Source organism: Gadus macrocephalus, chromosome 9 (genome assembly GCF_031168955.1).
Source record: "Gadus macrocephalus chromosome 9, ASM3116895v1".
Taxonomy (NCBI): Eukaryota; Metazoa; Chordata; class Actinopteri; order Gadiformes; family Gadidae; genus Gadus; species Gadus macrocephalus.
Window position 1 is genome coordinate 17,091,580 of NC_082390.1, and position 27,884 is coordinate 17,119,463.

Genomic DNA, 27,884 nt, shown 5'->3' on the forward strand with positions numbered 1-27,884 from the left:
TTCCCGCCCAATCTGGCAACGCTGCCGATTATGTACGACGCAAGGTTACCATGACAATACCAAACACAAAACGACTTCCAGAGGGAGAAACTACCTTGAAATGTGTCTTAACTAAGCTTGAGTACGTTTTCGTTCAATTGCAATATGGCAAATGTCAGAAGTTACTGCCTCAACGTCCGAGTCGGAAACTGGAACGAAGATATGTACTTAGCGGAGGTAAGTGAAACGAAGAAGTCAGCCGTGTCCATGCTCCGCTGGATACTGTGGATAAAAGTTGGCCTACAAGTTGTTTACGTTGGTGTTCATTTCTTTCAGGCTGAGCTGAAAGATTTTGTTGAAAGAAAAGACAGGGGCCAGCTCGCTGTCCAGAAGAGCAGCTTCCTGAACGACAGCCTTCTTCAACAGGTGAAGCGGTTCATCGTGTTGATTGATCTACCGCTGCTCCACCCCGTCCACCTCTTAAAACACACAGAATGCCCCCAAAGGGACAGGCATACAGGAGGTTGTGGGGGCCTGTTGACAATTTAGAATAGCGAATCAATTAAAAAGCCTGACATGATTGATCTATAATGTCTATGTGGGCCTAACAAATGAACCATGAACGTAGTAGGCCTGAAGGGACGTTACCTCCTATGGGGACTGGGAGGACGTGTCCCCAACAATTTTGGATGAGAGCGAATATGTCGCTCTCACAATATTTCCTTGTAACGTCTAGTGATCGGACTATAGGAATGCAGTATCAGCGCATTCGCATGCTTGTTCGTCTCGAGCCATTGCTTGAGGAATACATGGTCGGCTCAAAATTAATATATAATTTTTATATACAGCTTATATATATATATGTAGTAGTACTATATAATAGCAGGCCTGTCGCACAATTTACTCAAATTGGTCATGCAATCAAATGCTCAGACACAGCTGCTTTCAGACACACGTGTAAGTCCTGATATTCTCCTGCTATACAACATATCCTGACATTTGTACCCTGAAAATCTGAATAATACTACCCCTGAGGTAGTATTTTTTCCGTAGGAAATGTAAATTACCTTATATGTGAATGTGGAGTATAAAGTCTGTATTTCTCACACCACTTCAGTGGGTGTGTTGATGACACTTCTGCATGCCATTGAGTGCCCCCCTAAATGACAATCAGCCTGTTGCCTTTTGTTCGCTGAATGGCTAAAAATATTTAAATGTTGGCACTGCTTTTAAGAGTCATTTGTGGTGAACGCTAAAAGATAATAATAATAATAATACATTTCATTTAGAGGCGCCTTTCAAGACACCCAATGTCACCTTACAGAGCATATAGTCATCATACATTTTTTAAAAAACAAGACATTGTGGAAAAAAATAAAAAAATAAACATAAGCAATAATAAATAAATAAAACAAAAACAAGACAAAACAAAAAAAACAAAAAAAAAACAAACAATCAAAACAGTGATCAGTTAGACCAGGGGTGTCAAACGTACGTCCCGCGGGCCGGATCAGGCCCGCGAACGGGTTTAATCCGGCCCGCAAGATGATTTTGTGAAGTACAGTATTGTAAAAAAAATAAAAATAAAAAAAATAATTATAAAAATCCTTCCTAGCATTACATGGATTGCATTGACTGGCACTGATTAATTTGTTGTACATTGAACTACTGGACAATTGTGTGTAACTGGAAGTCGCTTTGGAATGTAACGTAAAATGATCTGCTATTTTTCAATGAAAGAAACTGCTGTTCTTAATGTGTCCACTAGAAGTCGCAATAGCAATTATGTTAAGCAAGCAAACTTTATACCGGGGCTGAGCAGGGAGCAAGTATAAACAGGTAGTGCAGCTAGCCCGGAGCTACCTTGTCGTTCTGCCTTATACTTCCAACATTATGCGCTTTGGCACTCTCATTGCCCCAAAATGTCTCTGTCAAAAAGACGAAAAGTGGACACAGAGTGCAGAGTTTTCCAAGAAAAATGGTCATCGTCCTTTTTATTCACGGAAGTAAATGGGAAACCTGTGTTTGGTGTGCTCACAGCATGTTTAATTTTACATAATTATGCCATATTTTTACCGGTCCGGCCCACTTGGGAATAGATTATCCTCCATGTGGCCCCTGAGCTAAAATGAGTTTGACACCCCTGAGTTAGACGTTGTGTGCGAGTTTGAACAGGTGAGTTTTGAGTTGTGACTTGAAGGTTGTAATGGTGTCTGACTGTTTTATGTGTGGGGGGAGGGAGTTCCAGAGCCTGGGTGCTGAACAGCTGAATGACCGGGCACCCATTGTAGTGAGTCGTGATGTGGGGATACATAGTAGTCCAGAAGAGGTTGAGCGGAGGGAGCGGGAGGGAGTGTATTCTTGGAGGAGGTCGCAGAGATAACTGGGGGCTAGGTTGTGGAGAGCTTTGTAGGTGAGGAGTAGGGTTTTGTAGTGGATACGGTAGTGTACTGGGAGCCAGTGAAGTTGAATGAGGACAGGGGTGATGTGGTCAGATGATTTGGTGCGGGTGATGATCCGGGCGGCTGAGTTCTGAATGATCTGCAGTCTGTTGATGAGTTTGGTGGGGAGTCCGGTGAGGAGGGCGTTGCAGTAGTCTATGCGTGATGTGACAAATGAGTGAACTAGGATTTCAGTGCTGGATTGGGTCAGTGATGGGCGGAGTCTGGCGATGTTGCGGAGGTGGAAGAATGCAGTCCGGGTGATGTTGTGAATATGGGGTGCGAATGAGAGGGTGTTGTCCAGGATGACGCCGAGGCTCTTGACTTTGGAGGAGAAGGGTACTGGGAATCCATCAATAATTATGAGTGGAGCTGGGGTGTGTTGTGATTTAGTGAGGGTGGATTTGGATCCGATGAGCAGGGCCTCGGTCTTGTTTCCATTGAGTTTCAGGAAGTTCCTGCTCAACCAGCTCCGGATCTCTTCCAGGCACGTGATGAGGGAGGTGGGGGGGATGGCAGCGGTGGGTTTGGTGGAGATGTAGACCTGTGTGTCGTCAGCGTAGCAGTGAAAATGGACCCCATGGTGACGGAGGAGTGTGCCCAGCGGGAGGAGGTAAGTGGTGAAGAGGAGTGGACCCAAGACTGACCCCTGGGGGACACCCAGTGAGACACCTGAACACCCAGACTTGTGGTTGCTTAGTTGAACAAATTGTTGATGGCCGGTGAGGTAGGATGTAAACCAGGAGAGTGCAGCACCAGTGATCCCAATACCAGCTAGGCGGTCAAGGAGCAGAGGGTGGGAGATGGTGTCGAATGCTGCGCTGAGATCGAGGAGGATGAGAATGGTGAGTAATCCAGAGTCGGCTGCAAGGAGGAGGTCGTTGGTGATTTTGACTAGGGCTGTTTCAGTGCTGTGTTTTGGACGGAAGCCAGATTGGAACGGTTCATGGAGATTGTTAATGTCGAGGTGGGACTGTAGTTGTGCGGCAACCACCCTTTCAAGTGTTTTGGAGATGAAAGGGAGATTGGAGATGGGCCGGTAATGGTTAAGGTCAGTTGGGTCAGCAGCACCAGGTTTTTTCAGGATGGGAGTGATGGCAGCCAGCTTGAGAGTGGGGGGTACAGTACCAGTAGTGAGGGAGGAGTTAATTATGTTGGTGATCATGGGGGAGATGGACGGAAGACATGCTTTGACAAGGGAGGTGGGAAGAGGATCGAGCTGACAGGTGGTGGTTTTGGCTTTGAGGATGAGTTCTGAAACGGTCTGTTCTGTTACTAGGGTGAAGTCAGAGAGGCTGATGAGAGGTTGGCCAGAGGTGATCATCCAGGGTGGGTCATCAGAGGGGGTGCGAGATGAGGCCAGTTGTTGGTGAATGGTGTTGATTTTAGAGCTGAAGAAGTCAAGGAACGCAGTGCATTGGGTGGTGGAAATATCTAGGTCTTAAGATAGGTCTTATCGTAACCCTAAAAGTACACATCATACAATAAATTACAATAGATTAGTTCACAGCTGCACGTGTATATCATTCTTTTTATTTGTATTATTGTCACAGTCAGCTGAACATTAGAGTGTACCGTACCGTCCCTCCACTCACTGTTTTCTCAGTTAAATACAGAAATCAACTACATTTGTCCAAGTGTTCGTTAAATGTGAAAATAAGCAAAAGAATACGCTCTCCAGCTCCGGTAACGCATTCGTTGGCGATGCCCTCTTCTTCGTCGTTGTCAAATAGAAAGGTGTTTAACTAAATGTATATACATATAAATGTACACAGCATACACTGAATAGGGCTGGCGTGACCTCAGCCCGTACAAGGGGCGGGGGTACCTGAGCAGAGGGGGGGTAAAGAAAAGGGATTGAAATCCTCATACAAAATAACTACCCATACTAACCTGATGTTTACATTGAACGGAGTACGTTAATAATGATGAGCCAACCCACCTACGTAACAGTCGTTTCTTCTATTTGTCTAACTCATGCACCAATCTTTCATCGATCGATGCTTCGGATTTTGTGGATGCAACGGAATATATGATGCATCAATTTAGCAACATTTAAGATGATCGCGATGAGCCACGCATATCCCGCACCTTGCAAGCCCACCCCCCTAAACACCCCGTTTATTCTAATGATGTCTGAACGACATCGATGTCCGCATATCAGTGGAGGCTTCTCCATTGAGGAGAGGGAGGAAGATCCTCCCTAACATTGTTGAGAATAAAAAATTTAGATTGCCCCGACTATTGTAATGAATTAATGCCCTTAAATATGACTACTTTATTGCCTTTGCAGGGTTTTTTCTAAACAAGGGAACAGGGGCGCTGCGCCCCGATACTCCCGGCGTGCGCCATCCTACCGAAATGCCGACTGAACCTGTCAGACTTGGATCTGTACTTACATGCTGCTGTACAACATACACTATTTCTCAAAACGATCTTTTCTCCGCGAAAATATTCCAACACCACCACCTGACAATGTGTCTGATCCTCAAATAACTTATAATTACTCCAAAAATATTCCGATCCGAATTGGAGTTTCCCAGACCGAGTCGACATGCTAACGTTAGTTATTTAAGTGATGTTGCTAGGTACGCGTCCTGCGTCCCTGACGCATTAAAATCTGAAAGGACGCACTAAACTCACTATCCATGCGTCCCGGGGACGCATCTCATTTTCACCATGAAAAACGATACATTGTGAACATTAAACAACTCGTGTTTAATCACAGTAACTGGCCAAAGAAGAAACCTTCTTGTGAGCAGATCGGACAAGCGCTGTTTCAACCCTCTGCGCATCTACTCGGCGCAGACGTGATCCCCTGTACAAAGTATCGCGACATGCTAATTTAGCCGCTACCAAAACAACTAGCTCGTCACCGCTGATTTCATTTCAACAATTAAAAATACGAACTTCATAGTAAATAAACCCACTTTTCCACTGCTCGATGCTGTGCTCATTCGTGTCGAATGAGCAAATCAAACAGGATTTTTTTGCAATCCTTCTGATTGAATATATGTACATTTATGACCAAATCGTGAGGACTAGGCTTGTGACACACACACACACACACACACACACACACACACACACACACAAATGTGGCGCTCGCGCGGTAATAGCTCATTGGCGCCAGCTAGTGATCATTATGTGCAAATGCACAGCCTCTCATTAAAATGACTTAGGGGTCATTTGACCCCTCTTGCGGCGCTAGGAGTAAGTAAAAATGGCCCGGCGTTTCTAGTGTTAAACATGAACGGTTGAGTACTCCAGCTCTAACCATATCATACCACCATCAAGGAGTTTAACACTATAAATTTAATTTAAGAAATAGAATAATAATAAAAAAGAAACACCTTTTTTAAACTGGGGAGTCAGGACCCATTGAATTTCTCAGGGACCCACCCAACTCGCCACCTGTGGGTCCCGGGGACTCACTACATTGAAAACCTATCAACATCACTGTATTAGCAGCTAGCTAGCTAGCTACTATGTATTTGAATGGGTTTTTTGTCTAGGCGCTAAGATGCTAAGCAAGTATACAAGACCATTCCAGTTCTCTCTGCACAAAGCGGTTTCAATGAACGACAGAAATAAACTAATGCTGAGTGTTGATCAAGAGTTTTGCAAGAGCAATTTAAGGTTGCAATGCTTGTCCCAAATATGGCAGGCTTCATTCAGTGATTGAAACAAATATTGAAGTTTTACAGTATACATTGAACCCATTTCCTTTACTTGGCATGAAACGGCAAATAATCAAACCAGTCCATTTAAGCGTGTGAAGTCTATTTTATTCATGCAATATACAGTCACTACAGTAGCGACTAGTAATGTTTCTGTTAACGTTGAATAACATGAGGCAGTGCTACCCTGAACCACCTCCTCAGGATCAGTATTGAGGGGCCTGCAATTGATCAATTTGATTTTGACAAGGCAGTGAGCCGTTGGGGCAGTCTCAGGAACAGACGGCTGCTGTTGTGATTTGTCCTACTTAATAAAAGTTTAGCCAATATTTTTGAAATTTGTCGTGTTTATTTACAGGGTAAAGTTGTACAAGTCTACCAAAAGTTGATAGTATTTTAGTTTTTCAGGATGACCACAAGAGCTAGAATTTCTCTCTAAGATAGCCTCAGAATGTACCATTTAATCATTATTTTTTCAAAGGCTTCGCACCATCCCCCGCCTCGGTCGCGTTGCTCCCTCAAAAACCCCTGCTTTGAATATATAATGTTCGTTTCCCTGGGTAAAGGGACATTAGCACCCCCTATCGCCTATTGACAATTACTTCAGGGAGGAACGTCCTCCCTCCGCCGCCGTTGACTCCCATTCATTTTCCCGAAAGTACTGGCGGCCGGTGGATAACATGGGTTTCAATGGGAGAGAGGAGGAAAATCCTCCTCTGAGTGGGTGGGACCTTAAGGGGTCTGATTCGGGCAAAAATCTATCCGTCTGCGCTATGAACCAATAAGCAGGATCCCTGGATGTTGAGCAGTGTTGCCAGATTGGTCCGATTTCCCACCCAATTGGGCTACTTTTAGCCATGTTAGGCTGGAAAAATTATCATTGGGCGGGAAATCTGCCCAATCTGGCAACGCTGTCGATAACAAACCCGGTCTGCATTGCCGCGGTGCTCAGTCTGAGAGACGCAGAGCAAGTGAAATCTGCGATAGCGAGATCCTAAATGCACAATGGAAACATTGGAAACGGAGGACATTGTTAACGTCTTATTACAAAAACCATTCCATTCATTCAGAAAGAGGTAGACCACTTCCCAAAATCAAGGTCATCAGAAGTAATGGCAACGTCAGTGTTGTGAGTGCTACATGGTTTGCTAGGTACGCATGACTTACTGGTAGCATTACAAGCAATTGTAACTGAAAATAAACATAAACATAACATAACTTCAGTCAGTGAGGGCAAAAATAGGCCCAATAATAGGCCCAGATTTTTTTATTTACTTTTACAAATCAATAGTAGGCCTGATTTGACTAATATGCTTTGCATCCTTTCCTTCTCAAATTACAGTGATGCCACTGGTGGCTTTGTATACATTTTGTTCACATAACTCCCTCCCTGCTATTTTGTAGTTCACCAAAACACCCTGAAACAACTTGAGTCTCACATTCTTATGCCACCATACACCAACAGTGCAAGCAGGCCAATGGCAACCAAGCGCGCAGTCCTTCCTCCCTCACTTTAAAAACCACCAGCCGCCACTGCCGCATATAAAGCATCAAGTGTCAATCACCCTCAGGGTCGAATCTCCTAAGATACAAATGCGGCAAAAATGTGTGAAAACGGCTTACAAATTATTATGCTTGCTTCATAACGTAAGGAGGAAATTATTATGCATGCTTCATTACGTAATAGGTGAATCAAAATGTTATACGTTGTTACATTATAGGCAAAATGTTATTATGTTATGTCCTCAGAAATTGTATATTATAATATTATAACATAGATATTACATTATAGAGTGGGGTTTCCACATTATTGCTATGGGTTTAATTAAAACTAGAGGTTGAGCGCGTGCAACGTGCATGCGGAAACTCTAGTATATATATATATAATTGGAAGACCCCACACACCTTACCCGATTGGTCACCCCCAATGTGTGTCCCTCTAATCATGATAGTTATTTAATAAATATACAATATAATCAAATTTAAAAGACATCTGTGTTGGTGTGTGTGTGTGTGTGTAGGTGGACCTCACTGTGTCCACAGATGGAGGGTTACACATCGGCGACACTGTGATGCTGGTGAACATGGGCGGCTCCAGCAGGGGGTGCACTGCTGTTAGCATCAATGCAGACACTAGCAGCTTGACAAACCCCCCTGGCCCAGTCATCCAAGCCCCATGCGGCGTCAGCGCTGGTCAAAGTGTACAGCCCTGCACCCGCACTGCCTTTAGCATCACAAGGTACACACCTTCCCCATACGTGCTAGCCTGTATCTGTAGCCATCTAAAGTAAGCGCCGTGGTGGTTTCTGGTTATAATGCTTGCTATGTCTCTTATTTAGTATAGATGGCGCTTCTTCTGGAACACCTCTGTATTATGGGCAAAGTTTTGCTCTGAGAACAACAAGCGGTTTTGCTGGTGCTGTGAGTAATCATATACTGCTATCTAATCATTTATCTATCTAATCATTATGTGTCCAGCCCTGGACGGTTCAACACGCTGCGTTGTGTCTTGAGGGATACATGTGTGCTGGGGGGGGATGGCAAGACCTGGTGTTCTCTAATCTAATCAGTAAGGCTTCTTTGGTCACTATGTCAAGATTACCTTTGTAACTTGATGTCTCCAGATTGGGTCCATCAGGTGCAGACCACGTTCTGAACAGCACTGCATTGACGCTTGGTTAAAATTCTTCTTTGACAACACATTCCCGTGTTCCTCTATGACAGGGGTTCTCAAAGTTTTGACAACTGAGGGCCAATTTAGGAACCCAAAATTTGACTAAGGGCCGCCAAAGGAAAAAAGAAATTGGCGGGAAACGCCGTCAGCATCCCAGTGGTCAAAAAAAACATTGCACCGTGGACCTCCGGGTGTGAGGTCAAGTGAGGTCTAAATCACTGAAACTGAGGTTCAACCTTTCAAAGTAATGTACAGTCGGATTAAAACTAACAAATGTAAAAGGATTTAATTGAAATCTAGAGAGTCAACTTTTCTCTTTATATTTATTTATATTTGTTTAAATTAATATTGATATAATAATAAAAAGAAAACATTTATTCTTTATTTTTTATAACTTACATAATTATGTATGTCATTGCGGGCCGCCAGGAATGATTCCGCGGGCCGCCATTGGCCGCTCTTTGAGAACCAATGCTCTATAACAACAAAAGCATATTTTTAGTGACAGACTTCAGGTTGTGACTAAAAATATGGGATTGATGGTTACTTGACTCAGTAAAACCACCCTAAACATGTTATCTCTGTGTGGTTGTATACTTTTATTTTCTCCCTAGCTGTGTTTGACCAGTGATCTGCAGACCTTTCAAAGGGTAGGTCTAGATATTGTTTATAAACGTGTGTGTGTGTGTGTGTGTGTGTGGGGGGGGGCATTATTCCTTATTGTGTAGGCCTGTGTTCTCTTTCTCTTTAAGCCCCACATTTATTGTGCATTTATGTGTGTTTGCCTCATGTTGCTAACACAGTAAATGTGTCAGAAGTGGTTTACTTGTTTTCCTACTCCGTTATAGTTAATAAGGAAAAGTGAGGCAGGTAATAGTGGGAATTTGTAAGTATGAGTTGGACATCTATCGGTTGGACATGTATTTGTCGTATAAGCTGACACCTGTAGGATGCCACCAGATGTATTGGATGAATCAAATGAAAAGGAAAACCGCTATGCATCACAGGATATGGTGCAGAATTAAATCGACATTTGCTCACTTATTTTACAGCGCATTTTGGTTCTTAAGTTCTAGCCTTGAGAGACCATCCAGATATTGAGGTTTGCCCTTCGCAATAAATATCAGTCAGTCCAGTAATTGATTTCCAAGTATGGATCACTCAAATGGTGCACTTTGTGGGTAACACGTTAACAAATTCTGAGACGGCCAAAGTTGTTGCTGACATTTCTTTCCTTGAATTTAAGTGTGCAAAGAAGTCCCGCCTGCAGGAAGTGAGTTTGAATATGGATAGTTCCTTCCTGTCATGGTGGAAGATTGTGCACTTTGACCCCCAGGAGAGGCTTGAGTATGAGGGTCTGCCCGCCCCTGTAAGTCTGACCTCATATCTATTTGCTCTATATTACCTCAAAATGCTATCATCTCTTCGTCATGCACCCAGCCATTCTTGTTATATTCCTATGCTATATTTCGAGTGTATTATTTCCAAAGTTCTTCCCTAGAGAGCTATATTCAGCCCTCAAGCCTTTATGTTATGTCATGATTTAATCTCATTGGAACGTTTCTTTTTTTATTTCTCTTTCAAATCTTGTGCTTTGATGAGATTTACAAAATCATGCGTTAATTTCTGCCATATTAGATGTTCTGCCATGTCCTAACCTTAAATAACCATCCATTGATAATCATTATGTTCAATAATGTCATCTCCACAGTCAAAGCTGAACCTATAATAAATTGTCATAACTACACAGCATCCCTATTTTAAAAAGAGGAACAATGCTGTCAATATGCAGTTTCTGCAATACCCCTTGTGTCAAGCTTTTTGCAATAGCATTGACTTACAGATGGAGTTGGAGATAATTGACACATTTATTGTACTTGAAATCCCAACAGGCAAATGTTAAAGTGTTGATCGTACACTGCAAGACAAACCAGGCTCTAGCCGTTCTGGGTGACCAAGTCCTTTGGTAATTACCTGTTCATGTTCTAAACTAAACATTGAGAAATTGACACATTGTATAGTAAACATTTGAGAGATGAACTCTGTGTTTCTGTGCAGGACTGCATTTGGCCGTGAGTATGAAGTCACAGCCCATACCTTCCTGGATTCGCACAAGGCTGAGAATGACAACAACCACTGGCTAATAGCCACCTCTGACCCTGGAGGGGCGGGGCTTCTAATTGTGGGACACCAAAAAGACACAACAGCCGACGCAACAGAACCGCACAGTCCGACCCAAAATGAGTGACCATGCCATGTAAAATGGTAACAAAATGCAAACTTTATGTTTCTTTAAAACAGGGTTATGAAACCAAAATAAAACATCTTTAAAAGCTCCACATATTTCCTGACTCTTTATTTAGAAATCCCTCATATGCTCATTTAAATCCTTTCTGTTATTTATGTCGCTCACACATTTGCATTGAGGTGATAACACGCTCTCATGCTCATTGATCGTTTGCTAAAGGTTTAGTTGACCATTCAGGTTGACCATTCAGAAACTGCCCAGCTGGAACTACCAGTAGACTAATTGAAATATGAATGTCAAGTGAAAGAGTAAGATATCAGTTTGCAAAAGGATTACAAATTAACTTCAGGTTATATCAGTTGCTCAGACAGATTAGTCAATTTAAAAATCCCTGTTATCATTTCATCATAAAAAGCAATAATTGAAGCTGGCTTTCTGGAAGCTTGTTTCCAGAGTTGGCTAACTATGCAGAACTCGCCGTGTTTTGGAACACCAGGCAATTTAGCCTTATCGTGAAACCTCATTGAGATTTGTTTGGAATGGCTCTTGGCAACGACGAGAAGTTAATCATTACCTCGTGCTACAAAGGTAATCGAGTCCGAGCCCGAGGACAGCGATTTATTCTCACGCTGCTCGGCATCTGTCCGCTGTCCGTGCGCGCCTTTCCGGCCCAATGCACGTGATGAAATATGCATATCTGCATATCTGTTGTATGGATTTAGGATTTAGATTTAGCATTTAGATTCAGACTTCTATATAAGAGTTAACTTCAGATTTAACATTTAGATTACATTTAGATATAAAATGTAGATTTAGATTAAGGATTTAGATTTAACATATAATTCTAATTTTATATATTAGAAAAAGTGACTTATTGGAAATATATTAGAAAATTGCAGTGCATTTTGGAGGGCTGTTAATTTTCTAAATCCGGGACAAAAGAATCAAAGTCTCCAGATAAAGTGAAGCACGTTACAAATGAGCAGCAAAAGTTTACAAGGGGCACCCTATAGATCTTTAGCTTTACCGATGCCTGCATGCATTACTTATTTTTACAACAAAGAACAAAGCCTATAACTCTGGAGTTATAGGCTAAGTTCTAAGTACCCGGCCCGGGGTCCCAGAGTCTTTAGCAAGGACTAAGGAGCCCGGGGGCTTCTCTGTTGTTCGTGCTTATTGGGTCAATATTTTACGTTGCTTCGCCTTTCTAGGAACCCACAAGTTCTCTGGCTTATCTCATCTAGCTTGTATAGTGAAGTTATTAAATCTGCATGTGGAGGCAGGTCTTTGCTCTAGCTTTCCTTCGAGGAGATGCCAGTTGAGTTAGAGATCATTCCTCGGATTGCTCCCAGAGAGGACACAACGCAGCAGTATATACTGTAAGTGGAGCCTACTTATATGATATGATATTTTAAAGTATACTTATATATACATTATCCTTCAATCACCATTATAGGCAGACTTTTGTTCTGAGAACAATGAGTAGAGTGAGTAACCACATAGGCTACATGCTTACTCAATATGTCTTCAGCTCTGGGCGTTTCAGGAGTTTGGTGCTTATTTTGCTGCCATGCTACGAGTGTGTAGATTCTTCCAGAATATTGTGCACTTTGACCCACAGGAGAGGCTTGATTATGAGGGTCTCTCTATAAGTTTGACTGCATATATTTTTGCTCTATATTGACTGAAAATACTAGGGTATTTTCCAGTGGTGCATAAAGTAAAGTACTAGAAATTCATACTTGATTAAAAGTAAAGACATCTTAATTGAAAGTGACTCTAGTTTAAAAGTTTAAGTCATCCATAAGAAAATCACTAAGTATTTATCTTGGTTCAAATTCATTTGTAAAGTAAAAGTAAAAATTCACATTTACAGCTTTTTAAATAGCTTATTTTTTTTGCAAAGAAGCTAATTTTCCCAACAAATAAGGGAGCCATCATAAAACTCAGGGACTGCCCCTCAGTCCATAAATTGAATGGCAGCTGGCCTCCATAAGTGTTGCAATAACGCCATCTACTGGACACTCCCATGTTTCATCGTTTCTATGCAATGCGTGAAAGGGCACAAGACAGAAATATTCAAGAACGTGTAGCTGAATGTTCCAATAGTTCAAAGAACTAGCAAAGCTCTCATTCAGCTGTGAGCACACTCTGCTGCCTCAAACGCTTTTATCCATGCTGAAAAATAGCTGGAGCCGTCACCTGTTCATGGCGCTGGAATCTTATTTTACCGTTGTCTTCAGCTCCCCATCTCTCCATCTCCTTCACATCCATCCCCTGGTTTCTTTGCCATGCGAGCATGCAGAGTAATCCAGTGGGGGAGCAGGCCCCTCTGGCCCCCCCTGAACCGTGTCCCTGATTTCAGAGAGGTGACTATGAAATGAAATGAAAGCGGGATGGATTGGTGAGGTGATTTTCTCTAGGACGGTTCGACTCGGTTCTCTTTAGTGTGGGTGGCCCCTTAAGAGCGCACTCACACTAGGCAAGTTGGGGAACAGGCCCACCTGGGCCCCCTCCAAAACCAACACATCCTGAAATACAATCCTCCCAACATTGTGATGTATATGGGATGGACTCAGGGGGGCCTTATTCTTTATCGTATTTTTCTCTAAACTATTCAATGTTTCTATATTAGAAAATGTTCAATAAACAGGCCTATTAATAGTAATGCTGATTTCATTGAATTATCTCAATCTGAATTATCTCAAAACATGATAACAGCCAGAGATTTAAACTTTATGTGAACTGTCATTTTTATATATGTATACTGTACATATATAAAAGAGTTTGGTGCTTATTTTGCTGCCATGCTACGAGTGTGTAGATTCTTACAGAATATTGTGCACTTTGACCCACAGGAGAGGCTTGAATATGAGGGTCTCTCTATAAGTTTGACTGCATATATTTTTGCTCTATATTGACTGAAAATACTAGGGTATTTTCCAGTGGTGCGTAAAGTAAAGTACTAGAAATTCATACTTGATTAAAAGTAAAGACATCTTAATTGAAAGTTTAAGTCATCCATAAGAAAATCACTAAGTATTTATCTGGGTTCAAATTCATTTGTAAAGTAAAAGTAAAAATTCACATTTACAGCTTTTTAAATAGCTTATTTTTTTTGAAAAGAAGCTAATTTTCCCAACAAATAAGGGAGCCATCATAAAACTCAGGGACTGCCCCTCAGTCCATAAATTGAATGGCAGCTGGCCTCCATAAGTGTTGCAATAACGCCATCTACTGTACACTCCCATGTTTCATCGTTTCTATGCAATGCGTGAAAGGGCACAAGACAGAAATGTTCAAGAACGTAGATGCATGTTCCAATAGTTCAAAGAACTAGCAAAGCTCTCAATCAGCTGTGAGCACACTCTGCTGCCCAGTTCACCAGCGGTGAAACACAGACCCAGCAGGATGGTTAAACCACCTGAGAGACTGATAGAATCCTGCTGAATTATACACTATGGGGGGGAATATAAAAAAAAAGAAAAAAAAAAGGGTTGGAAATAAATAAGTGAATGTTTGTAACTGTGGTTATGGCAGTATAATTTATGTTTGGTTTTGAATATCTTATACTGAGAAAGCAAAGTTTGATGCTTACGGTTAAGCTAAAGTATTACTTAAACAAATGATGTTTATTTGTTGTTATGTGGTAATGCAGTTACTTATTTTGAATGCATTTGTTTAGAAAGAAAATGCTTTGCTTCTAAAGGAAGGGAGATGTGTTGATAAGGTTTATTGGACTACGTTACCCATGAGGCTTAGCGCCAGTTAGAGGGAAATAGCCTACATGAGAGCTATGAGCGTGTACAGGTTGGACTGCTAATGCAATAAAACAGGTACAAACATATATAAGGAATAAACATAACAGCTGCGACCAAGGGGATGACGGCGTGTCCCCTCATTTCATCATATACTAGCTAACTAGCTATTGTCAACTTATTCTGGTCAGCAGAGCTCATTTAACTGTTAACTTGAAGCCTTGATAACAGCCAAGTATGTTTCACTGCAATTTAGCAAGCGGCAAATCCTGGTATAGTAGCTGGCTACTCTCGTGCAACGAAAACTGAATATATTCTTTTGGGTTTGTGACTCGTGGTCTTCCGGCCTGTGTGTGTGTGTGTGTGTGTGTGTGTGTGCGCGTGTGCGTGTGTGTGTGTGTGTGTGTGTGTGTGTGTGTGTGTGTGTGTGTGTGTGTGTGTGTGTGTGTGTGTGTGTGTGTGTGTGTGTGCATTTCCATGTATGTTTGTGCACATGTGCGTGTGTGTGTATGCGGTGTGTATCTGTGTATTTGCTATGTATGTATGTATCCGTTCGCGCGTGCTGTGTGTGAGCTGCAGGCTGCTTGGCACATGCGCACATGAGTAACTTGAGTAACTGGTGCGACAGGCCTGCTATTTTAAGATGTCTAAACAATAAATGCAACAAAGGGTATATGCCGTGTATTATTGATACTCAGATTTTTCCAATTTTTGCAGCAGACTTACAGCAAAATGTTGCTTACTACGTTGGTCCACAGCAGAAAACATTTTTACAGTCTCAAAATGTGACATGTTTTCGTTCTTTATCATTGCTTTCGTGGTTGCTATGGATGCTGCTATTGCTGAAAACCAAACATGGCTGACATTCATTGGATTATCAGTGGAGATGCGATATTAACATTGCTTGGGAATTAAAATACGTTTTGATAACAGTTCTAGCTAGAAAATGTCCTTTTATTGTCATGATTCAGTGATTGTATCTGATGTTTAGTTAGTCAACTGGTCGTGCTGTTTCTCATGGTTGATTGGGGGTTTTGAGGGACTATAATCGAGGTAGGCTATATTCTGTTTAAGAAATAACCAAAATAACATATTTAATGCACAACATGCAGAACAATAAGCTACATTTTGGTTCTGATACTGGCCCCCCAGTTATAAAAATAAGTAAATATTGATATGTGCTTGTTTAAGACCTATGGCCATTATTTCCTTTTCTGTAACATGCACATATACATATCCTGTATTTAATACATTAACATGAAAATGTTATATGAACACAATATTCTGAAATAACGCCAAACATATTATGCATACATAATATGCATATATTATTGTACACTATGTAAGCGCCGTTCAAGTTGCAAACGACTCATGAGTTCCCTGTAAAGGGTAATTTACAGAAACCTAGATGAGGAGGTATCAAATTTATAGTGCACTTCACTCATTTACTAATTTAAAGATAAATCATTTAGCAGGCTTTTAATCCACACATAGCTCTGCTCCAAACCGTTAATTACGTTAACGTTGTTGTTTATACGTTATTTTTTTTGTCGGAAACTAGGCTCGCTTGCTAGGAAATGTAGAGTGCCGCTGAGGCAATGACCCCCTCATGTGTGAGAGGTTATATTCATGCTCAATGTGTATTGACTAGTAGACAGCTACAGCGGGCACGCTTTTCAAGGCTGGGGTAAAAAAGGTCAAAAGGAGCCGGTACCCTCCTCCCAAAACATGTTCACTTTCTGCTAACTTTCTAAAGCAATCTGGACCTTGCCTCTACTTTGGATTACAGCCCTCATTTGGATTATTTTTTTACCAATCAAAGTTTGACAAACCTAAAAACGAACTTCCACAAGCTTGGCGAACTTCCACAAGCTTGGCTGAAGTCCACCGTGAGTGGTTTTTCTGACGTTGGCATTGGCAGACGGGCTACCGGCTGACTGGCTGCTGGCTAGCGGGTCAGCTGTTGGCTGGCTGCTAAGTGGCACCAACCTTGTTTGGCCAGCGGCTAGCGAGGCTAGGTGGCATCCGTCCTTGGTTGGCATGGCGTTGAGTTATTCCTTCTCACAACTCCACAAACTCAACTCCGCAATAGCTCTTGGACTTAAGATCCCCATCATAAATGAACTCTGATTTTTGTGTCGCGCCCATTATGCCCATCGGAGTACATGCAGGATCTCTTTTTTTACCACCAGCAGCCTGAGCAGTGCATTCCCTCCATCTGGACGCCCATCGCACAACTGGCACATCATCAGAGCACTGCCACAGAGAGGCCTTTTCATTCTAAGCAGGACAGGAGTGGATTACAGCCTACTCCAGCCCATACAGAGACACTCCGCTACAACCACCCTAGCACCCCCTGTTAAAATTGAACTGTTAAATGCAAAATCCCTCAATAACAAGGCATCTTTTATTCATGACCACATCATCAATGAGGAGATACACTTCATGTGCCTAGTTGAGACCTGGCAACAACCAGATGTCTTCTGTAGTCTCAATGAAGCCTGTCCCCCTGGCTACACCTACCTCAGCAAAGCCCGCACCACTGGCCGCGGTGGTGGCCTTGCAATGTGCACCGGGGAGACTTTGAGTTGTCCCCCTTGTCCCTGCCTGTCCACTCCTCATTTGAATGCTTTGCATTTAAATGCAAACCACCACTTTCCATTACAATTCGCCTGATTTACCGGCGCCCTTAACCAAACCCAGATTTTATCCCCGAGATACATGACCTTCTTACCACACTCTACACAACCCCTGGGAATATCATCATACATTTTAATATTCATTACTACCTACTCGTTAGCTGAATTCCTTAATCTTCTCCACAGTCTCAACCTCACCCAACACGTCAATGTCCCAACACACTCCAGAGATCACCCTCTTGATTTGTTGATCACCAACTCCACCTCCATCAGCAATCTCTCGGTGCACGATCTGGGCGTGTCCGACCATAAGGCCATTTCAATGGCGCTACCCACCCTGTCCCCCCTCAATAAGCCTAACAGACAAATCAGTTTCAGAGACATCAACCAAGTCAACAGGAGCGACGCAACAGCTTCATCTCCGTTTTCAAATCGAAAGTAGACAACATCCGCTCCCTTCTCTCCAGTCCCCCCGCCCCTCTGCCCTCCCCTCTCTCCAGCCCCCCTGCCTCCCCGCCCTCCCTTCTCTCCAGCCCTTTGCATCTCCAGTCACATCCGCCAACCCTCAGTCTGGGACTACTCAGCTCCTCTGCTGTTTCATGGTCATCACTCATGAGATTGAATACATCCTAAGGAAGATGAAGCCCTCCACCTGTGACCTTGACCCATTTCTCTCAACCATGATAAAAAGTTACTCCTCTGCAATAAGTCCCATGATCACCAAAATCATGATCACCATGGCCAGACCAGTCCCTCTGGTCTGGCCATGTCCCCACGTCTCTGAAAACCGCTGTCATCAAGCCACTACTAAAAAAGCCCAGCCTTGACCCCGAAGCACCTGCCAACTACCGCCCCATCTCCAACCTCCCTTTCCTATCAAAGGTGTTGGAAAAGGTAGTTTCTGCCCAACTCCCCAACCACCTCATAACAAACAGTCTTTATGAGAAGTTCCAGTCTGGTTTCCGCTCTGGCCACAGTACGGAAACTGCCCTGGTCAGGGTCACCAATGACCTGCTGATGACTGCTGACTCTCCATCGCTTCTCATCCTTCTTGACCTCACCGCAGCATTTGATACTGTGGACCACCACATCCTTCTACACCGCCTTCACTATTCCATCGGACTCTCTGACACTACCCTGGCTTGGTTCACATCATATCTCTCAGACAGAACAGAGTATGTATCCCTGGGTGGTGCTAAATCAGACAAGTGACACACTCTGTCACTTGTGGTGTCCCTCAAGGATAAGTCCTTGGCCCCACCCTCTTCACGCTATAATGCTCTACTTTGGTTGCGTCATCAGCCGGCATGGAATATCTTTTCACTGCTACTCTGATGACACCCAACTTTACATCAAAACAAACCCAACCTCCTCTGCAGCCCTAGCCAAAATGTCCACCTGCCTGGAGGAGATAAAGGCGTGGATGGCGGCTAACTTCCTGCAACTCAGTAGCTAAAAAACGGAAGCCATTCTTGTTGGCCCTCCACACCAGACCCGGTCATCCACTATCACCAGCATCACCTTCTCTGGCCACGACATCCACCTCTCATCCTCAGTCACTAACCTTTGTGTCAAAATGGACCCTCACCTGACCTTTGAGGCCCATATTCAACATCTTTGCAAAACCTCCTTCTTCCACCTCAGGAACATTGCAAAACTCCGCCCCATACTCACTCTTCCCAATGCCGAAAAATGTGTCCAAGCCTTTGTCTCTTTCAGGCTGGACTACTGCAACGCACTCCTCATCAGGATCCCCAGCAAGAACATCCAGCGGCTGCAGTACTTCCAGAATTGTGCCGCCAGGATTAAAGGTTTCCCTTCTGTCCCACCATTGCCTTCATGGCACTGCCCCCCTATACCTCAAATAACTCGTCACCCCCCATTCCTCCTCACGCCATCTCCGCTCTGGACAGGCCAACCTCCTCCAGCTTCCGAGGACAAGGCTTCAAGTCTGTGGAATGCTTTTCCTGACCACCACAGACTGTGGATTCTTTTAAAAAAGGCCTGAAAACCCATATTTTTAGAAAAGCCTTTTAGAAATTTAGAAATTTGTAATGTTTTTTCTGTGTTTTTGTTTTCTTTTTAATCTAGTTTTAAAGTCTTTCATGTTGTTTTTTATCCTTTTACATGTGCATGGTAATACTTTGAGGTCATTGAGTTGATTGTTGATGTAAAGTGCCTTATAAATAAAATGCATTATTATATTATTATAAATAGGAAGCTTGAAAATGAGCATTTCACTCAACAACAGAAATAGTCTCCACACTCAAATAAACATGCTTAGCTAAATCAATGAGCTTGGTGTTTTGCTTTCACAAATAGGTTATCGTCTGTGTAAAAACCAAATCTGTCCTTGCACATCTCTCCCCCACGTCATTAGCCCCCAGACAGTCAGACTCATGTTGATTACAAAAATAACTTATTATCACAACTAAAATGTGTTAACTACGGGTGGCCTTCAAAAGGTAACTTAGTATAGGTGCATATTTAATAGCAAGTGGAACCTAGTTTACGACAAAAACAAAACAATGTACGGCAGCTCAGCTGGAACACTTATCGTTGCTACTGCAACGCTGTGGTTTGGAGCAGAGCTATTACTTGGAGTAAAAGCTGGTTAACTAATTTAGGTATAAAATAGTAAATGAGTGAAGTGCACTATTAAGGTGATACCTCCTCATCTAGGTTTGTGTAAATGAAACTTAACACAGAACTCATGAAGTCGTTTGCAACGTGAACTTTGCTTGCATAGCGTACATTTATGTTCCTTATCACAGCGTCCCGCTCCTATCACAGGAACCTAGAATCAATCTGTTCAGGGTTTGTTCAGAATATTGTTCAGAATATGTTCATGTTCATGTATTAAATACAGAATATTTGAATGCATGTTACAGGAAAGGAAGAGACCGTAAAAGGCCACAGAACGTAAAAAAGCGCATATCGTTATATTCGATAACTAACCTGGCTCCGCCCGCCTACGTACTTCCGCTCAATTTTCATTTCCCTTCAGTACTACGTCTGTATTGGTATATTCGCTGGTTTTCTGCACACCCTTTGGCCTTTCAATCAGAAAACACAGGGAGTGGCTGAGAACAATGAAGTTGATGTCGTGCGCTAGTTTGAGTTATAGTCAAACGCTAGCGATTTGTTATGGCAGATCCAGAGTGGCACTGGACAGATCAAATAGTTTTAAACTCCAACAGACACAAGCCTTCAAGTGAGTTAATGTTTGTCAATGGAGAGTGGCCAGACTCTCAGTGCAAATTAAATGAAGTACGAGAGTCTGGTAGGACCAGGCAATACAATAACTGGGGGGCCGGGGGATCAGAACAAGAAGCTTGTCATTCCGAATGTTTATGTCATAAAATATGTAATTTTGGTTGTTATTATTTCTTCTTGGTGTTTGACCATTCATATTCTTACTTATGATTTTTTTTTCCTTTGTAAAGCTCTTTGAATTGCCTTGTTTGAAGGGTGCTCGGTAATTCAACTTGCCGTGCCTAATATTTTTCAATTAATTTGTATTTTATTTATACATGAACGCTTTTTGCATTCATGTCATGTTGAAGATAAATGTATTCTATAGGCTCTGAAGCCCCCCAACAAGGTGGGGGGTCTCTCTTGTTTCATTCATGCAACAGGAGAGAGACCCTGTTGCACGTGTTTTTCAATTTGTGACCTCAGCCAGAGGACCTGACTCCTTAAACCCCACTGCCTTTCCACCTGGCTGGAGGAGGCAGAATCGACCATGCAGTGAACTCTAAACACAATGATCTACCACACGTCCTTCACAAATGTTTCACAGCCCCATGAAAAAAAACGGATTAGTCCTGAAACAAAACGAGAAAAAAGTTTTGCTTTGGTGCCTTCATTGTCTTTCTCTGCAACCTATTCATGTTCTCAGGGTGAAAATGGTCGTCAATGTTGGCGGCGTTGTGGCCGTGGTGGTCTTCTATTGTGTCATTCTGTTGACTGGGATCTGGGCTTCTAAGAAGGCCAGGAGAGAGGAAAAGAAATGCCAGACCAGCAAGAGCGAGGTCACCATAATTGGGGGCCGGAACATAAGTCTTTTGCTGGGAAGTTTCACTATGACAGGTGAGTTTGTTTGTTTGTTAAGTGCTACTGCATTTAGCCTGTCTTTGGCATCATCGTAAAAAATGTGTGTATTTGTTCTACATGCCTTGCTTGAAATCTTGGGCTTTGTCTGAAACTTAAAATGCGTTTTATGTGTTCATCTGTAGCAACATGGGTTGGAGGAGGTTATATTATGGGCACTGCTGAATCCGTTTATTCCCCCGAGCTTGGTTTTGTCTGGGCCGTTGCGCCTTTTGCTTACATCGTCTGCTTTCTTCTAGGTAAGATTTGGGTTGAACATAGCCACAGCTGTCTGAAGTCTATTTGCCAACATTAAAGAGCTTGATGCAATTATCATAATAAAATATCTCTCTTTGTGTTTTGGACCTTAGCCGGATTGTTTTTTGCTAAACCCATGAGATCAAAGCGCTACGTCACCATGATGGACCCGTTCCAACGTTCCTACGGAAACGCCTTCACCGCAGCATTGCTGATACCTGCACTGCTCAGTGATATTTTTTTTATTGCCTGCATTCTTGCTAGCCTGGGTGGGTACCCCCCTAAGTTCCCCTAAACACTCTTAATATTTTGCTTGTGATCTCTGATTTGGTGTTCTTTGTGTGTTTCAGGGGGAACTATAAGTATAATCCTAGGAATTTCCTCCACCATTTCTATCTGCGTCTCATCCGCGGTGTCTGTCATCTACACATTGATGGGCGGCCTCTACTCAGTGGCCTACACTGATGTGGTCCAGCTCTGCCTCATATTCATTGGCATGGTAAAAAAAGACATATTGGGATAAGAAATTATAGGATCTAGTTGTCTGACTCCCAGAGTAAAGGTTTTGGGTTCTATCCTTTCACTATCCCTGGCCTATCCCCGACCTGCTCTTCTTTGACATATTTCTGTATTCACTGTAGTACGCTTGGATATGGAAGTAAATCTGTGCCATCGGATTTTGAAAAAAAAAAAAAAGCCATTGAATTCTAAGCACTAAATATATGTACGCATTGAAATAACGTATCTGGATTTTTTTTTGCCTCTGAATTTCACTCTTTAAATAAATCATTTTCAGTTTTATTTTTCAATGTTAAAAAATTCAACTTAAATATTTCCAACATCGCCAGATTCCACATGCCAAAGTGTGCTGCAAAATTCAAAGTATGAAATTCAGCGTTAACATCGGGGAACCCAAGGAAGAGCAATCGATCCTAGATGCTAGATTGCGGTCAAGCAAGGAGGGCGAGCGGGTGTTACACAGAAATCTGCCATCGAATAGTGTGACCCCAGGGGGCGATGTTGCATATTTTCTGCAACATGTACGAGTTTGAAGCGTAGCAGTCATGAAGTCATTCATGTGCGGAAACATGCACAAGCTTAAAACGTAACGTTGGTATCGTCATCGATCACTCGAATTGCGGGGGTATTCGTTTGGTGACGCCGCGCGCATGTTAAGTGGCTGGAGCAAAACGGTTGATATGCCTCTGGTGGCATAACAAGAGTGCGATGAGCGTGCAGAGCCAACTATTCCGCACCAAGTGACATGATACAGATATATAAGGATGACAAACTAAACGAAGGTCGCTATCGGGCGGTTCTTCCCGAGGCACGCCGTGCTTCCACTGGAACTACAGCCTGCTGCCGCTTCAGTTGCGCAATACTGTCGGCTCTGCGCTCTCGTTCCACAGTGGGCAGTGGGCTTCATATCGCCCCTGCATCACACCAAACGTAGGCAGAGGGACCTCGGATCGCCCCAAATTGGTGCCCTAATAAACCGTGCTCCATAACCTACTACAATTCCCCTTACACTGCATGTAAATCCAGCCAAGTCACTGCAATCACACACACACTTCACGTACAGGCATTAGTTCATCGTTTACTTCATGACGTTGATTTACCTTTGAGCATTTCCTATTATAGGCTACTGTGTAAAATGCTGTTTAGAATGAACGTTTTTGTATCAAGAAAGAAAGAACCAGCGAGTGATGCTCTTATTCCAGCTCTCCTTGCTTGACCGCGATCTACCATCTAGGACAGTGGTCTCAAACTCAACTTACCTGGGGGTCGCTGGAGGTAGAGTCTGGGTCAGGCTGGGCCGCATCAAGTATTCCACAAAATAGGAGCGCAACTTACCCAATCTAAGTTAATGATCGGGCTATAATTAGATCACTTTGGCTATGTAATCGCTGACAACAGGGGACATTTCATAGCGGTTGGTGGAAACCGGGACATTTCTGGCCTATCACAAGTCATAAAAAAGCATGGCAAGCCACTCAACAACGTGCGGGCTGCACTTACACTAAACTTTGATGTCATGTAGGGGGCCACAAAATATCATCCTGCGGGCCTCAATTGGCCCCCGGGCCGCGAGTTTGAGACCCCTGATCTAGGATAATTTAGAATTATTTAACGTTGAATATTTGTTTTTGATTTTTTTAACATTGAAAAGTAGCGGTGAAAATGATTTGTTGAAAATTGACAATTTAAAGAGTTAAATTCAGAGGCATAAAATCCAGATACGTTATTTCAATGCATAAATATTCAGTGCTAGTATTCAATGGCTTTTTATTTTCTAAATCCGATGGCGCAGATTTACTTCCATACTTGGATTAAAATGGCCTCCAAAAAAACAAAAATTATTAGTGGAATCACTAATTTGTAAAAAGATATATATATACCAATAATAATATAGATACACTATAACCAATGTTAATAATAGCCTCAAACTAAAAGTAGTGTATTCAAATTTCTGTCTTTCAGTGGGTCAGCATGCCATTCGTGCTTCTGAACCCTGCATCCGTGGACATCTCTCAGACCGCCCTCCTCAACCAGAGCAACCACACCTCATGGTTAGGGGATCTGAAGCTGGAAGATGCTGGCATATGGGCTGATATGACGCTGATATTGGTCAGCATTGGTGTGTGTGTGTGTGTGTGTGTGTGTGTGTGTGTGTATTTACACTGATATTGCATTATTTTTAATGGGTGAATAATACCAGCCTTTGAACCATAAATAAAGATGATCTACACCAAGCAATGTGCCTGCTGGAAGACTAATATGGAGCTCAGCACTCTATATAGTGTTTCAAGTATTAGGCAACACCCTGACGTCTGTGGTCATCTATGTATGTCGGTATGTTGTAGGCATTGGGCAGCCTGGCCTACCAGATCCTGTACCAGCGCCTGCTTTCTGCAGCCTCCTCCACTCAGGCCCAGCTCACCTGCTTTGTAGCTGCTTTCACATGCTTTGTGGTGGGGATCCCTTCAATTCTCATTGGAGCGGTGGCTGCCTCTACAGGTAGGTACATGTCAATGCAAGTGCTCGTCTTTTAAACCACTCACTTACAAATCATTGCCCAATTGGTGTACCGCAATCTTTACAGCATTCCTCCTCACTACTGTAGTCTGTCTTCATAAATGAAACACACTCTCCATCTGTCCGTTGTGCATCAGACTGGAACCAGACAGAGTACGGTTTGCCCTCTCCTTATGAACGTGGCGATGCACCAAATATCTTGCCACTTGCCCTGCTGTACCTCACCCCGACCTGGGTGTCCGTGTTGGGCATTGGCGCTTTGGCTGCGGCGGTTATGTCTTCCATGGACTCTGTGCTGCTCTCCTCTGCATCAATGTTCACCCAGAACATCTACAAAAGCACTTTAAGGAAAGGGGTATGTGTGTGTGTGTGTGTGTGTGTGTGTGTGTGTGTGTGTGTGTGTGTGTGTGTGTGTGCATACCTGCCGATGTAATGTTGAGATTTTCCCTTTTGTCCTGTTTACCAGCGTTCTTGTTTTCCCTTTGCAGGCGTCAGAAAGGGAGCTTCTGTGGGTGATTCGCATTTGTGTGGTGTTGGTGGCAGCGGCCGGCACAGGCCTAGCCTTTGTTCAAGACAGTGTGGTTTACCTCTTTGTGCTAAGCGCTGATCTGCTATACTGTGTTGTTCTTCCTCAGCTAATCTGTGTGCTTTTCTGCCGTCATGCTAATATCTACGGCGCCATTACCGGCTACGTAGTGACTCTGATGCTACGCCTGATGGGTGGGGAGCCGGTACTAGGGCTGCCTTGTATCATCTACTACCCTGGCTGGAGGGAGGTGGATGGGGTTATCAAGCAGTACTTCCCTTTCAAGACTCTCGCTTTTCTGACCTCTTTAGTGTGCATCACTGTGGTGTCCTGGCTGGCCCATCTGGTCTTCACTCAGCATCTCCTGCCTCTCTCGTGGGACGTCCTGAGGGTGTTTAGAGAGAAGGAGCAAGCAGAGGGGGCAGCCCATAATGACCGAGCAAAGAGACCAAACTCTGCTCTGCTTGAAACACCGTTATAGACGTCTATTACTTTCCTATCAGAAGAGCAAAGCTGCTCTCACAAGGTTATGGAATTGGAGATTGATTTGGTTTGTATTTTTCTGAACTAAGTTTCTGTTCAGAAAAAAAGTGCCTTCTATATTATATTAACTTCCTATCTGTCATAAGCCTAATGCAGCAAAGTCATAACGAGAAATGGGCAAAAGTATAATAAACAGTTGACGACTGTAACACGGTTGTTTTTTGATACTCCTAAATGGTGAGTGGAATGGGAAGGGGGCGGTAAAGGGGGACAAAGCCTTGTTTTCTGAACCATCCATTGTCGTTCTGCCTAATCTAACGTTTCTATGGAATTTTCACCTAATTAAATCATTGTAATTAGAATCGAGAACTGTATGAATAAATTGTCATTCAAACACTACCTGTTCTTTTGGTGTAAAATTTTAAAAATAATAATTTAAAAAAAGCTCTTCAACTTAAGTACAAAATAGTATACTTTATTTTGGAAAAAAAATATTTGTAATGGTGCCCGGTATTTGGTAAAGAATAAGATGTTTGCATTCAAATATATTCTATCTATTCTGTACCTGAAAGCTTAGTACCCAAAAGGCCAAGAGTGGTATTAAGGTACGGTTCCAATAGCCACGCTCCCTGACAGTACAGCTGCTCCTGGTCTGGTGTGCTTCACATCGGCTGCCAAAGGGCCAAGTATCAAGTATGTTGAAGTGTCAAGTGAAAGCTGAGGTATTCAGAGGGCTTTGATGAGCCTATATCAACCAGGAGGAACGCAATGTAAAATAGGGAATCTTGTACGTTACTGTGGGTAGGGGAGCGGGAAATTGCTGACTGACCCAGCAGATGTTTCACAGTAAAGGATGGTGGCAATTGACTATGACCTGTGGAAACACTTTTTCATGCGGCAATATCAATGTGTATATACATTTGAGTATGAATGTGTGCATCAATTCTTTTTTGTATGTTATATGTAAAGTATATATATATACACATATTTATAAATATATATATATATATATATATATTCTTTTTTTTTTTCTAAAAAAACTATTTTGTTCTTTGCTTCTTCGATCAATGTGCTAAATAACTGGACTGAATGCTAATCTAAACAAGTCATCCATGGACCATGACAATATATGGCATGTCGTTTATTTCAAATAGGACTATATTGTATTTTCCCAAATCGTCAGTATAAAAAATAGGCCAATTCGCGATTTCAACCGAAAAGACTATACATGTTTTCATAAACAGTCTTGAGCCTCTTGCTTAAAGCTGCCAACCGAGATTAAGGCCGAATCTCGATTCTTCCCCTTGCCCCTTTTGCTTTGTCTTTGTCTTAACCCTAGCACTTGCAAGTGTAAGGGCCAAGGGCTGAGATCTTTCCCCTATGAAATGAGACGCCACTCGGTTTCGGGTACGTCATCATTCATCGTCGCCAGCTGGCTTCCCCGTCACCAGAGCGCCGAAACGCCAATAAAAGCCAGAGAAGAAGAGCGATATATATATATCTAGATGCTGCCGCCATCGTTGAAGAGTTGAGGGTGTGTGGTGAAACGGATCAGTGTGTCCACGGTTCGGTTCAGATAACCGTTTTGGGCCTCGGTTTCGGATACGGTTCGGATTAGGATCATGTCCGTGATAGTAAAAAGGCGGACTTTTTTTTGACGGAGGGTTTGGGGGAGAAACACAAAAATGAATGAGACCCACCGGCTATTTGCAATGTGTTAATTGACTGCAATCAGACAACTTGCAAGGCTTTTTTGTGCAATAAATGTTCCCCTAAATGCATTTGAAAACATGGTGCACTGAGTGTAACATGTAAGGGATAACGGCCGACGAGGCTTAGAACCCAGTTTGTTTTGAACGCTGACAGGCTGAAGGGAGGGGCGGGAAAAGTCTCATTGGCTCGGGCAGCACTGGAGAGAATGCATTCCGCTGGGTCCTAAACACCCTTTTGTATCGGACGTAGGCTACAGTAGGCAAAGTACGCTACATAAGGCAATGCCTTCATGAAACCGAAATCCGCGGATCTCCAGAATGCTCCGAACTGTGGTAAACGAACCGAACGGATACAATT

The 27,884-nt window shown here is 42.9% G+C and overlaps 2 protein-coding genes and 1 long non-coding RNA gene across 3 annotated transcripts; all 3 read left to right on the top strand.

Moving 5' to 3' along the window:
• On the top strand, positions 1 to 11,117 carry cfap161 (cilia and flagella associated protein 161). The gene is made up of 8 exons (XM_060061236.1): positions 1 to 216; positions 316 to 405; positions 8,122 to 8,339; positions 8,440 to 8,521; positions 9,389 to 9,424; positions 10,021 to 10,143; positions 10,667 to 10,740; positions 10,833 to 11,117. The coding sequence occupies exons 1-8, from the start codon at positions 145 to 147 to the stop codon at positions 11,020 to 11,022; spliced, it is 885 nt and encodes a 294-aa protein (XP_059917219.1). The 5' UTR covers positions 1 to 144; the 3' UTR covers positions 11,023 to 11,117.
• Positions 2,132 to 3,692, top strand: LOC132464709 (uncharacterized). The gene is made up of 2 exons (XR_009527332.1): positions 2,132 to 2,574; positions 2,788 to 3,692. It is a non-coding gene; the product is annotated as an uncharacterized LOC132464709 (long non-coding RNA).
• Positions 11,118 to 21,044: 9,927 nt separating the features above from the next.
• On the top strand, positions 21,045 to 26,213 carry LOC132464710 (high-affinity choline transporter 1-like). The gene is made up of 8 exons (XM_060061237.1): positions 21,045 to 21,511; positions 21,658 to 21,771; positions 21,883 to 22,038; positions 22,120 to 22,268; positions 24,251 to 24,397; positions 24,634 to 24,787; positions 24,943 to 25,160; positions 25,294 to 26,213. Exons 1-8 carry the CDS (start codon positions 21,211 to 21,213, stop codon positions 25,810 to 25,812), a joined length of 1,758 nt encoding a protein of 585 aa, XP_059917220.1. The 5' UTR covers positions 21,045 to 21,210; the 3' UTR covers positions 25,813 to 26,213.
• Positions 26,214 to 27,884: the final 1,671 nt, after the last annotated feature.